Here is a 13,970-nt window from a genome sequence, read left to right on the forward strand (position 1 = left end):
AATACTACAGGAACAGCAAACTTTCGGAAAGAGTGAACAGAAATTAAGAACATAAGCTCCACTCTTTCGTCACTTTTACCATCTGGAAACTGATGAGCTGGAATCACATCTGCGCCTGTGAAGACTGGCGAAACCTCTGACTGAGTAGTAGGCTTCACTCTAGTCGTCTTCTTCTCCCCTTGTTTCCCTTTGGCCCAGAATCTCATCTTAGCTCTTTGAGGTCTGTTTAAAGAAATAAAGGTAAAAATGGAAATTAGAATATCTCAGTGGTAGTATTTGTATATATCACTTTAAGCTTTACAAACCTTCTATGTATATTAGCTCATTTAAGCTTCACATTTAAATTAAGTATATTTATCTTTATTTTTGCATTTAAACTTCACCTGGAAGATGAAAAATTATTTAACTTCTCTGGGTTTTGTTATTTCTATATTCAGATGAGGAAACATCTTGAATATAGAAATAACAAAACCCAGAGAAGTTAAATAATTTTTCTAAAATAAAACAGCCACAAAGCAGTGGAGCTAGAATTCTAACTCAAGTTTTCTAATTCCCAAACTGGTTTCTTTTCATTCTTGTCCCCCATCCAGCTTGGATTCAGTATATACACAATTTAACAACAAAGAAAATACTTTTTAAAGAAATCACTAATAATCCTACCACTCTAAAAAACATTAGTTTTACATCACTGTTATGATGCACACAGAATTTTAAATCTTTCCACTCACCAGTACATAATAAAAGCTTTAATGTCACTATTTTATATTCATGAGTTATTAGTATTATTAATAACAGTCACTTATTTGAACTTGTATCATGCTCCAGGCACAGTGCTTACAAAATTTAATTATAATATCAATTTTTCTTTTTTCTTTTTCCTTAAAGACCAGGTGATAGTAACAACTTTGCTTTTAACAAACTAGTATAAATATGATACAGATGAAAAACTGGAGACTTAAATATTAGGTAACTTTCCGAAAGTTTCACAGTGAGTGAAAAATTCAGAACCACATCTATTATATTGTATTGCCTCTTCTTAGTGCTTATATACTCTTTCATAATATACATCAAAGAAGTACCTTGCAATAACAATGGCATGTAGTTACTGACCTCATAGTTGTAGGTTTATTTGTATATTAATTTATCTGTTTATTTGTCTGTTCATTCAATTAAAAATTTTTGAGTATGTACTAGGTGACAAGCACTATGCCTTACATATGATATTTCTAATTTTCACAACTACTGTGATAAACAGGTATTATTATCCTTACTTTACACATGAGCAAACTAAGGCTTAGAGGTCCGATGGAGATGGAAGTTAAAATCAAGTCTATCTGGTTTTGAAGCCCATGCTCTTTCTTTCTTCCTTCTTCTTTTCCTTTTTTAATTTTTTTAAAAAAAGCTTATTACTAAACTCATACATTTATACATTAAAAAGAGAAATTGTTCTACATGACTTACTAAAAACAACAGTATCTCTCCGCCATGCTCACCCCATTTGCTGCTCCCTAGAGGCAACACTTTTGAATTGCTTTAACTAATTCTTCTGATATTTAACGTGCTTCTGTAACTATCATACTCATGGCCACAGATAAGGATTAGGCATGTTCCACCATTCCAGTCCTAACCCCACCACAAACATGTGCTCCCGAAAGAATTATACTGTAATTTTAGTTAGATCAATATTCAGTATTTACTTTTAATAATATTCAGTATTTATTTTTATTATGTAAATAATATTCACAGTTGAGGGATGTAATTCCCTAAACGATCTACTTTATTCTAGAGGATTTTTAAAATTTGCTCATGAAAACTGATTTTTCATTTGCTCATTTTCTATATACAATTCACCTCCACGTGTTTCCCCATTTCTATCAACTCTCAATACATTCAAATATATTAGGTACTTTCTCAGTTTCATCTTATGGAAAAAAATCTCTCCCAGAGCCTTCTAACTTGCTCCAATTTGGAGTGGTTTCCCTCATTGCTTGCTGTGCAGTTGTTATTTGAAAAGCTACTTTCATCATAACAGAGATTCCTTTTGTCTCTTTTGTTTCATAACATGTCTTTTGGTATGGGTCTGTTTTCATTCATTACGTTGGGCACTCAGTGGCATCTTCGAATCTGGAAAATCATGTCCTTCAGTTCCGTAAAATTTGGCTGAATTATTTTATTAATAATTTATCCTCCATTTTCTTGGTTCTATCTTTCCAAAGTTCCTACCATTGGGTCACTGGATCTCCTGAATGGAGCTTCTAATATTCCCATCTCTTCCATTTCTTCATTTTTTGCTCAACGTTCTGAGACATGTCCTCAACTTTCCTTCTGATTCTTGAGTTGCTCCTTTACATTATCATATTTTTAATTTTCAAAAGCCCTTTTTATTATGGATGTTTCTCTTTCACGCACCATTTGGTTTCATGAATACAATTGTATCTGTTGTGCAGAAGGTCTGTTGATAGTTATAGTTGTCTATCTTGAAGTGTTCTATTCCCTGCATAGTTGATTTCTTCCAAGTTGTATTTTATCTGTTAGTTTTGGTTTCAATATAAGGTATTTCCTCAAATGTATGGTGATCAGTGGTATGTGATTAATATTTAAAGTAGGGTTAAAAAAAAAAAAAAAAAAAAGCTGCTTGGAAGCTCTAATGTGCCTTGGTGGGGCTGCTAAAATATGGTCTTCCTTATAGGGTTATCTGGTTGGTTGACTTTGCAGGGAGAGCTCCTGATAGTAAACTCTTTGAACCATTTGCTCAGAGGGTATGGGAAATGAAGAAGGCTGGGAAATCTTAACATTCTGTATGTAAACAGTCATTAAATCCCTATGTTCCAAATATGTGCCCCAGCCCTCAATTTTACCTAGTAAACTCCAGATCCAGAGATACTCTGTTTTATACTTTCCAGATAATAAATTTCTTGTTCTGCTATAATTAGGGAAGGTCAACCAGTTAGATGTATCTTTCTCAGCTTTACTCAGCTGGATTAGGATTTGGCTTTCTCGTATGTATTAACATATTTAAAATTTAAAGTCCATTTATTTTTTGGATTCCATAGTTTTACTGCAGTTGTCTTCACTTCTGAGTTTTTTTGAAGGGGAGAACAGTCCTTTGTAGATTTTGTCATTTTAGTAATTGTAGGGGAGGATGTGGAAATTAAATATACATAATCTATTATTTCCAGATGTATGTTCTTCTACTGTGTTATATCTTATTTCTCAATATTTGATTTCTAGTATTATTTGCTCTGGATTTGGGTTACCTTAAATTATACCTCTACAGTCAGTGAAAAAGTGGTCTTTAATATGGTTATGAACCAGAAAAATTTCAACATAATCTTGTAAGTTTTCAGTGAGGCCCAAATGCTTATACAACATAATGAGGGACAAAGATATTTATTTGAAAAATAAAAATTCCATAAGCTCTCTTAAAGAGAAAAGAATTATCTCCTGAAAGTTCTTTTCAGTTCCATTTCTAAAATACTTACCTCAGAACAGAATCCAAGTCCAAAGCTTGCATCTATTTAGTCTCATCTAAGTAACACTAAATCTTATTTAGTCTCAGCCTCTTTTACAACAAAATACCATAAGTCATATAACGATTTGGAGACTTTCCCCAAATCATACTGCTAAGTATAGAGGGAGATAAAGCTCATTATATTGAAAGGAACCAGTATGTGCCACCCCAAAGTATTCCTCTCTGAGATAAATATTTTTAAGCTAAAGGCAATTAAGAAGTAGGTGCAGAAAAGCTCTCTACCCTACTGTTCCCCTAAAAGCAGGATATAAATTTGTAAAGGTGTTCTTTCTTCCCTCTCTACCAACAAGGACGGAAGTTAATCACTGGAGACAGTGTAGACCTTTATCAGCTAGAAATGACATCAGAGGAATCTACTAACTTTACTCCATTAGTTTCCCCATAAATTTACCTTCCCACAGTTTTGTCACCTTTGGAAGCCTGAAACTGCTTATCTTTGTCTTGTCACTTCTCTAAAATTTATTGTTCATTGTTGAAGACAATATATAAGTCAGATTCCTAAACCACTGTTTTGAGTTACTTTTCCTCTGTATGATGTGCATGTACTATATGCACTAACTTGCGTATTTTTCTCTTGTTAATCTGTCTTTTGTTACAGGATTCTGTCCCAACCATGAACTTTTGAGGGTTGAGGGAAATTTTTCTTCTCTTCTCTTCAATACGTATCTGAACTACTATGTGCCTATAAACAGTAGGTACTTACCATTTCTTGAAAAATTGGTAAATAAGCTTAATTTCAAAAGTGGCCTATCAATTCCAGTTTTTTAAAAAAGCTCAGTACTTAACTATAGTCAATTATCAAATAAAATTATATTACCCCATTAACTCTATGTATACTTTATACCTTATATCTGAATCTGAAGCCTTCTGTCTCACTGCCAACTTGGTAATCTCTCCTTGAGACATAGTCTTATGAAGCTTTGCTTGTTCATCAACTGATGAAAATCGCTGTGATGTCTGTAATAATTACATATGTGAAAGATTTAATGCCAAGTAAATATATGATAGCACTGTAATTAAAATTCAGGTTACAGAATTACTTGAGCTATTTAAAAACACACAAAAACATTCATATTATTCAGAGATTCATTGAAATAATAGAGCCTACTGAAAACTTTATATAAAGTAATCTGAAATAAAGAGGACTTGGTCAATGAAATAAACAGGATCTACCGGTTCATATTTTCTGACAATTTAAAAAGGAATCTCAACTGGAGAGGCAAGAAAGTAAAAACCATTTAAAGATATAGAGAAAAGATGCAGGATCTAATAAATCTAGAGGGCTAACTATTGTTTTTCAAATCTCCTTTTATTTATCCCAAAAGGTGGCTATTACTTTTATGGCTTAATTTGCTATTATAAATTCTTCATGTATCTAATCAATAATTTAAAAGAGATGGAATATACAATGATTTTTAAAGAGCCAAAAGACGAAAGAATAAAGGCTCATTACCATCATTAATGGTCTAAATTATAAACAACTTATAAGGCTATCAAACTGTGACCTGATTTTTAATTGGCAGTTCTTGTTCCATTTGTTTAAAATGTGTCCCTCTAAAGACAATCCTGTCCTGAGGAGAGAATTTCTTGTTATCTGTTCAAGTCATTTCCTAATATTTCATTTTTCTGTAGTTATAATATTCTTTCTTTAGTCTTTTGGACTGTGTGACTATGGCCTTATTAACAGAAAGAGGAAATACCCTAAGTTGGCAAAGATGAAGTAATAGGGATCTGGTCTACCCTCTTACATGAAACCAACAAAAAACCCAGACAAAATAATATGAAACCGCAATGTTTAAAACAATGGACAGATATCCCTGACAGATGGGGAAAAAAGGAAGTATGTCCTACACTTGTCCCATCTTACTGCCTTGAGAGTTTCTAGGCCGTGATGCAGAGAGAGGGAAACCAGGTGAAACTTGACAGACTCTGAGTGGAACACATGAAGCTGAAAGTGAACATGATGACTAGAGACCAAAAGACAGAGTACTGGAGAGGAGTGAGAAGCACAAAGACAGAACTCTAGAGATCTACCGAAGGTCCACATTGAATATTCAGCTTGAGTACTAATCAACACTTTGTATGAGAAAACAACCCAAGACCAGGAAAAAGATCACTTCAAAGGATTAAAGGTAATTGAGCCCATCACTCACAAAAGGTCAGTAATAGTGTCTATGCCCAAGAGCCAGAGGACATAACTTTATGATTCCCAGGGCACTGGGCAAAGTGTACAGAGGATCTCACCTCAATAGTCAAGAATAATTAGCCTTAGACTGAGTACTGTTTGGGTCTAACAAATCTATTTTTTTTTTTTAAGAGACAGGGTCTCGCTCTGTTGCCCAGACTGGAGTGCAGTGATACGATCACAGCTCACTGCATCCTTGCACTCCTGGGCTCCAGTTATCCTCCTGCCTCGGCCTTCTGAGTAGCTGGGACTACAGGCACATGCCTCTGTGCTCAGCTCTTATTTTCCAGACCTCTATGCAAATAAATTGAAAAGTTAGATGAAATTGATAATTTTATAAGAAAAAAGTGTTCACCAAAATTGACCCTGTTAGATAAAAGGTTTAAAAAAGACAAATTTCCCTAGAAGAAAAAAAGAAAAACTTATCAAGGAACTACACCACAAAAAAGTATCACTCCCAGGTGGTTTCATAGAAAATTCTGCCAAATCTTCAAAGAACAGATAGTTCAATGCTATAAACTAGTCCTTTTTTTAGAGGAATAAAATACACATATGAATACTAAGTGTATAGTCAACAGTGTGGCTGCTGTCTTAAGGCTGACAATCCAAAACTCTTACGTAATAAACTTTGTTCAATAACAACCAGTTTTCTACATGCAAGACCGACCTCAAAATCACCTAGCCCAGGTCCTAAAACTTTATGAATATCCTCTCCTGACTTCTCCCTTGTGAGATATTACTAAGATACAGTCAAAGTGGGTTTTTTCTTACTGTAATAAGCTAATAAACAGCTTTGTTTGATCAACAGGTTTTTCTGGCAGTCCCTGGAATAGACATCAGAGAGAAAGAAAATTCAACACAGATAAGGATTAGAGAGTATCTCAGAGAACAGCAGAAACAGGAATATAAGAAGTGACAGCAGTTTGGGGGGAATAATGAGAAATTTAATTTTACTATGCTGGAAGTAATAAAGATTGAAATTCTGGAGAGCTATTCAGGAGTCATATCCATAGAGATGATTGCTTTAAATTTAGGGGATGATAAAAGAAAACTGTATAGAGAAAAGTATAATGTTTCTAATACTAATCCTATAAATAAGGAATAGAAATGATTCTACTAACCCGCTTACCATCCAGAAAACGGAGAAACTAAAAAAATATATAAAAGTTACCTTAAAAAAAAAAAGTTTAGCAGAACATGCCATTCTTCTTGAATAAATGCCAACATGGTGTGTATAAAAATGGAGTGAGAGCAGCATACAGAAACTAAACAGTTATTCAAACGGCAGAGTTTGAAGTAAGAGGTTAAAAAACACCAAAGTCACTAAGGAGGGAAACTACTACACTTGTTTCCCCTCCCAGAGCAGGTAACAACTGATTAATAATTTAAAAACTCAACAGGTAATGCTTATGAAATCTCCTTCAATTCATTTGTGAAAGTCTTTATCCCATTAGATTGAGTTACTTCACAATTAGAAAGGTCATACAGCAATTTCTTCCAAGATTTAATGACACACTTCAGAGTAATAAAATCAGTTTGTTCAGAAAAAAAAATCCAGTTTTTAAAACTCCATGTACCTAGAAAATCAAATCCATTTAAAATCCAGAAAATATCTGGATTGTGAGATAGCAGTAGATTTTATTTAGACATAATACATCTTCATCTTCACAATATCAGATAATGTTAGAACATGGAATATTCTCAAGATAAATAAAAAGAGAAACATATTTAAAAATTGTTCCTACCCACCCCATCCCCAACCCCAGTAAGTATCTATCCGCATATTCTACAAAGCAAAGCTGCTTCATGCAGTGTCCACAAGAAACAAGCACCATCACCTGTTCCTAAAATAGCTCGTGATGAAAGAGAAGGAAAGGAGAAAGCTGGAGACATGACTAACACACTGTGCAGGGAAGTGCTCTACAACTACTGGCATGCAGTGACCGTCAAGCAGGTGAACAGAGGCTAGAACACTGAAAGGAGCTGAATGCTCCAAGCAGAAAGCCCAACTTCCTGGTTCATCTCAGTAAAAGTTCCCAGTGTAAAAAAAGTCTATCACCAAAAGGACTAAGGGTTGTTACAAAGGAAACTCTCAGGAACAAAACAGCAGTCATAAATGCCAAAGTTTTTCTGCAAACAATAAATCTATGTATACTAGACAAAGCAGGACTTCTCATTAAAATTAGTTTATTCCATTACATAATTTCGTATTTAACTGTTAATCAGATAACACAGTATATTTCCTTATTTATAACTCAAATACAGGGCACCTCTAAAATGCTGTTATTTTATTCTACACTGAAGATTTTGGCTCTAATTATATATATTAACAGATACACAGAATGTTTCCAGTTTCTGTAATCCTACAGTTCGGCTCAGGTTAATGACTCATTTATCTAATCAGGGGACTTGTCCTGCATTCTTCTCTTTTTGTTGTTTTTGCCTTCATAAAACATCAGTTTTGTCACTTAAAAACTGGGTATACCTCCAACAAAAGAAAAAGGCAACGAGATTATTCTGGACAATAGGAGAAATTTCAATTAACTAAATCTTGGACAATTCAAACAGCTTAAAACAGTTCAAAGATAGAATATTTAATGAGTCAAATAAAGATCATTCTAAAATTTTTCTCCAATAATTGACAGACACTAAAGAATATTAGAGAGCTCAGTTACAGATATGCATGGAAATAAAACGTTATTTCACTCCACTTCATCAGTGATGTTTTGGTTCATATTAGACATATGGTCCTTACATTATATATTTCTAGGACAATTCCAAAATGAAACTCTTTGCCTTAATATACCCATCAATACACTAATACTTGTCAAACCACATATACACCTGATTTCGGCTGAAAAGGTGATATAGTTATATTCTTAGCTTAAAATAGTGCAGCTTTATTCAAACGCAACACCAATGTTATATTGTGTGATTAATGCAAATTCACATTATATATAGCCTTCTATTTGGCTGGGTTGGTCCAGGAAGACACTTTTTGCTCACTGTATGTTTAAAAATTCATGTTTATTTCTTATCAGTGAAAAGTGAGGTGGAGGAAGCAAGTTTACAGGCAAAAAATGTACAAGTGCATTGTAGCTAAAAGCTACTGGATTATTTCAGACCAAGGATCAGTAAACTAAACCAAGGATCAGTAAACGATGGACAACAGGTCAAATACAACCTACTGTCTGTTTTTGCAGTTTTATTACAAGACAGTCATGCCCATTTGTTTACTTAGTGTCTACGGCTGCTTTCACACTATAGTGGCTAAGTTAAGTTGTTAAGTTAGGTAGTTGCAATAGAGCCTACATGCCCCACAAAGTCTAAAATATTTATTATCTGACCTTTTACAGAAAAAATGTAAGGACCACTGCTCTAGACCTTTTAAGATACAACATGGAAAATTTCTACATTAGTGCTAAGTCAAATAATCTTAATTTTGCCTAATTTATACCTTTTTAAAGTGCCATTTATTTGAGTTCTATTAAATTAAGGTTTAGCTTAGTTGCTGTGTTCACTGAGGTTTCCCATGTACAAACCGTTACATGGGAAGAAGCTGTGAAGGTTAGCTTTAGATTAGCAAAGACTATTTCCATCAGATTTGCTTGCTATTTTTCTTATATTGCTGTAAAATTACCATTTCGGAGTCACTGTGAGAGGCCTGATCCAGGCTGGGTGTAGGCCCTAGCTCACAGTGAGAAGCTTGGTCAAGGGAGAGAAGGGGCTCAATAATGTCATCGTAATCGTCTTCCTCTGTATCCCCCTCCCCATCGGCAAAAGTACCTCTAGTCAAGAAATCGGAGCGCGTCCGCGCCATTCGAGCTTTCTTTTTATGGGCCGGTCTGGCAACCTGCTTGACCAAATGATAAAACAAATAACACAACAATGTTTGGGTTTTTTTTTCTTTGTGAGATGATGCCAATGAAAGACATCAGAGGGCTCATGAATTTCTTGAAATATCCCTCCACCCCACCATGCCCTTTCCACTAGGAGAAGTGACAGGGATGACCAAAAGGAATTTGATACATTACTCTGGACGAAGGACGAGAATGAAAGCTAAATCTACACTGTTCTACATAGCCAAAGAAGTCATCTTTCACTGCCATAATAAGTCAACAACGTCACTTGCACAAATTGCCTTCTTTTTCTTAGCAACTGGGTTCTCAGGCACCATTCCCTGCCTGGAGTACACCTCCATAATTATAACAATCTCAGCTCATGGCTTCTTTCTCTAAAAACACTTGGGAGTAAATGGGTAGATGAGGTGCTCTACCTACAAGAATAACAATTTCCAAAATAATGTACATCTCTTTTGCATAGAAGATAGATAAACAAGACCCAATACTTACCTCTCTTTGGCCTGGCCCAGCTAACTTCACAGGTTTCCATGCTGGTTCATCTTCTTTACGGAGTTGAGGATTTTTACTGTTTAAGGCTTCTTTGCTGACACTTTAAATAAAACAATGAAATTATGTTTCAGTTCTTAGCAGATATCCCATGGCAGCCAGGTTAAAGACTTCCAGCAAATTCCATAAATATTTTCAACTCTTAGTCAATTCCCAAGACACTAAGTCATATTTTTTCTGCTTAGCTAATTAGTAATAATAATCCTGAACCTACACATATGACTGAATTACTAGAGGCCTTGTCCTGATGATCAGTGGGTATATTCCACTATGAATATGACATGTTTAAGAATACTAGTTGCAAAATAAAACTCAAGAAATAAAATAGATCTGATGATGAGGAAAGGAAAATACCAAATCCCTGAATCTTTAGAATACTAGTCTTACAAGGGGCCTTTCCATCTAATCATTATAAAATATCTGAAAAATAGCCATCCAGTGATGAGGATCTCATTACATTTTATACTGAGATAGTTCCTATTGGTTAGAAAACTCCTTCTGAAATCTCTCTTTGTAGCTTTCGTCCATTGTCTGAGTTTTAAAACTTGACGTTGAGGCCGGGCGCAGTGGCTCATGCCTGTAATCCCAGCAGTTTGGGAGGCCGAGGCAGGCGGACCACACGAGGTCAGGAGTTTGAGACCACCTTGGTCAACATGGCAAAACTCCGTCTCTACTAAAAATACAAAAATTAGCTGGGTGTGGTGGCAGGTGCCTGTAATCCAGGTACTTGGGAGGCTGAGGCAGGAGAATCACTTGAACCCAGGAGGCAGAGGTTGCAGTGAGCCAAGATCGTGCCACTGCATACTCTAGCCTGGGTGACAAGAGTGAAACTCTGTCTGAAAAAACCCAAAAAACAAACAAAAGGCTTCATGTTGAATAGAATAAAATCAACACTGGCAGGATAAGAAGTTGTTATCAAACTTAAAGTATGCTCCAGACCTGAATAACTGTATGATGGGACTATTTTATCATTAAATTCTGGGCAGAAATAGATGTCAGAATCTGATGAAAAAGTATATATAACCTGCACCTTCATGGCCCCAATTACCTATATTAACTCAGTACCATAAGTCTCAACAACATATTGATAATCTCTCCTGAGTAGAACTGTAAGCTCCTTGAGAATCATATCTTACTTCCAAGCATAGTGCTGGCTAAAATTAGACACTAACTTATGATACTAGTTGGTAGATTAATTGTTCTTCCATTGAAAATCTTTCATTTAATTTTTATAAAAGAAAGTCTAGGAGACGTAAGAAATTATCTTGCCCTTTGCCTCTATGCAATAAGCCTGAAACAAATACAAATAGATGCAATCTTTGCTAGCTAAAGTCTTCATAGAGATCTCCTTTTTTGTATGTAATATATGTAAGCCTAGCAATCCTAGCTTGTCCTAAAGGATTCTCTTCTGGCTATCAAAATCTCTCTTGCCACAGTTGAGCCTATTGGACCTTCATTTATCCTCCAAAGAGAAACAACGATTAACAGAATCTTGATAGTACTTGACCACTGCAATTAACCTTTTAACTCACAGCAATTTTTAGACTTCACCATGATTTTTTTTGTCCTCTCTCATTAAACAGTTAAAAACTACTGTGTACTCATCATGATCCACTACAGTACAAAAGGGACACTAACCTAGTATTACTTTCTAAACATAAAACCCAATGCTGATCCTTAATGATAAAATGCAAGTTCTAGTCCCAGCCATTTCTCTAAATATATGATCTTGAATAAGTCATTTCACCTCTATGGACCCCAGTGGCCTTATCTATAACATGTGGGAACTAGACTACATAATTCAGAAGCACCAACATTTATGATTCTACAAAATGTTCATGTTTCTAGTATTACTTATATAATAGAACGAGATTTAAAGTATGAATTTTATCTGTAGAGTTTAATATAATCTAATATACAATAATTTTAAAGATAAGTAGACCATTAATAAAGCAATAAAGGAAATCAGCTCAAATAGACCTACAACTATATATCTTGGAAAAATAAGATAAATAATTCACAAGGATGATTAATATTTTTTGGAATCTACAATTGTTTTCTACAAAACAAATTCATGGATCCCAACAGCTACTTTGTAAGTGTATACATCTATAATACAATGACACACATAAATGTCATAATTAACAGACATTAAAGAAGAATATTAAAGAGCTCACTCACAGATATGCATGGAATAGCATGTATCACTAAACTTAGAATGACAGGGAATATGTTTTTAACACTCTCTTATGGGTGCATATGCTACACAGAGCCTTTGAACTTCTGGGAAATCTGTAGGTTAATGGGTGGGAATAATACTTAAAGCTGTCACTAAGCTCAACTGCACTTTATAATACTATAGAAACTCTTGGTGGAAAAATAAATTATTGATCATCTCTTGCCCACATTTACAAAGGATTTCTCTAAAATCCATATGAAATTTTAAAGGGTGGAACATTTAAATGTTCGGGTTATACATAAAAGGAGAGAAAAGGTTATTTTCATTGTTAATGTAAAATTTATTTTCTTAGCCCAAAGATACAGCCCTCCTTTCATTTCAATGATGACATTCTCCCACAAGAACCAAAAGAATCTACCAAATACAAAGACAATACAAGTATCTTCAATTTTGTTAAATTTGTTTTTATGTACCACTTAAAAATGCTTTTCTCATGACTACCACTAGTTTAAAAAAGTATAAAGAAATTCTACTCAGGGCTGGGCATGGTGGCTCACACCTGTAATCCCAGCAATTTGGGGGGCAGAGGCGGGTGGATAACCTGAGGTCAGGAGTTTGAAATCAGCCTGACAATATGGTGAAACCCTGTCTCCACTAAAAATACAAAAATTAGCCAGGCATGGTGGCGTGCACCTGTAGTCCCAGCTACTCAGGAAGCTGAGACAGAAGAACTGCTTGAACCCAGGAGGCAGAGGTTGCAGTTAGCTGAGATCACACCATTGCACTCCAGCCTGGGTGACAGAGTGAGACTCCATCTATTAAAAAAAGAAAAAAGAAAAAAGAAATTCTATTTATATGAGGTATAAAAAGTAAACTCTTGGAAACAGAAAGTAGAATGATGGTTGGCAGGGGCTAGACGGAAAAGCAGAGTTGTTCAGTGGGTACAGAGTTTTATTTTACAGGAAGAAAAAGTTCTAGAGATCTTCTGCAAAACAAACAGTTAACACTACTGTAAAATGGTTAAGATGGGAAACTTTATGTTATGTGTTTATCACACACAAAGAAGTAAAATGAACGTAATGATGATCATAAATAGGCCGACAGGCCGGGCGCAGTGGCTCAAGCCTGTAATCCCAGCACTTTGGGAGGCCGAGATGGGCGGATCACAAGGTCAGGAGATCGAGACCATCCTGGCTAACCTGGTGAAACCCCATCTCTACTAAAAAAAAAAAAAATACAAAACACTAGCCGGGCGAGGTGGCGGGCGCCTGTAGTCCCAGCTACTTGGGAGGCTGAGGCAGGAGAATGGCGTGAACCTGGGAGGCGGAGCTTGCAGTGAGCTGAGATCCGGCCACTGCACTCCAGCCTGGGCGACAGAGCGAGACTCCGTCTCAAAAAAAAAAAAAAAAAAAAGGCCGACAGCTGTAACAAAACAAATTAACTTCTTTAAAGCCTGAAATGAACAACCTTGGACTACTAAACCTCACAGCTGTAAAGCAACCAGTATTCGGTGAATGCCTACTATGTTTACAGGCACTGTACTGCCCTTCACAAATGCTTCTCACTTAATGGGGAGGAACCCAGTATTTACTCTGCTATTCATGATTAGTCAAGGATTCCTAGGGTATAACTACAACCAACTTCAGGTGATGGTAGAGTCAACAA

At 35.5% G+C, this 13,970-nt stretch overlaps 1 protein-coding gene across 30 annotated transcripts in view; it reads right to left on the minus strand.

The window, feature by feature from the left end:
• Positions 1–13,970, minus strand: part of MYO9A (myosin IXA) — a 306,446-nt gene that overhangs the window by 72,426 nt on the left and 220,050 nt on the right. For 18 of the 30 annotated variants that reach the window (XM_073996176.1, XM_073996163.1, XM_073996170.1 and 15 more), the window contains 4 exons: positions 10,070–10,169; positions 9,358–9,573; positions 4,377–4,489; positions 80–222 (listed from right to left, as the gene is read on the minus strand). In XM_073996176.1, the coding sequence (XP_073852277.1) occupies positions 80–222; positions 4,377–4,489; positions 9,358–9,573; positions 10,070–10,169 (572 nt within the window). The remainder of the gene's footprint in view (positions 1–79; positions 223–4,376; positions 4,490–9,357; positions 9,574–10,069; positions 10,170–13,970) is intronic. The other 12 variants (XM_073996166.1, XM_073996168.1, XM_073996173.1 and 9 more) reach the window with 2 other exon arrangements.

This window comes from Macaca fascicularis, chromosome 7 (genome assembly GCF_037993035.2).
Source record: "Macaca fascicularis isolate 582-1 chromosome 7, T2T-MFA8v1.1".
NCBI lineage: Eukaryota > Metazoa > Chordata > Mammalia > Primates > Cercopithecidae > Macaca > Macaca fascicularis.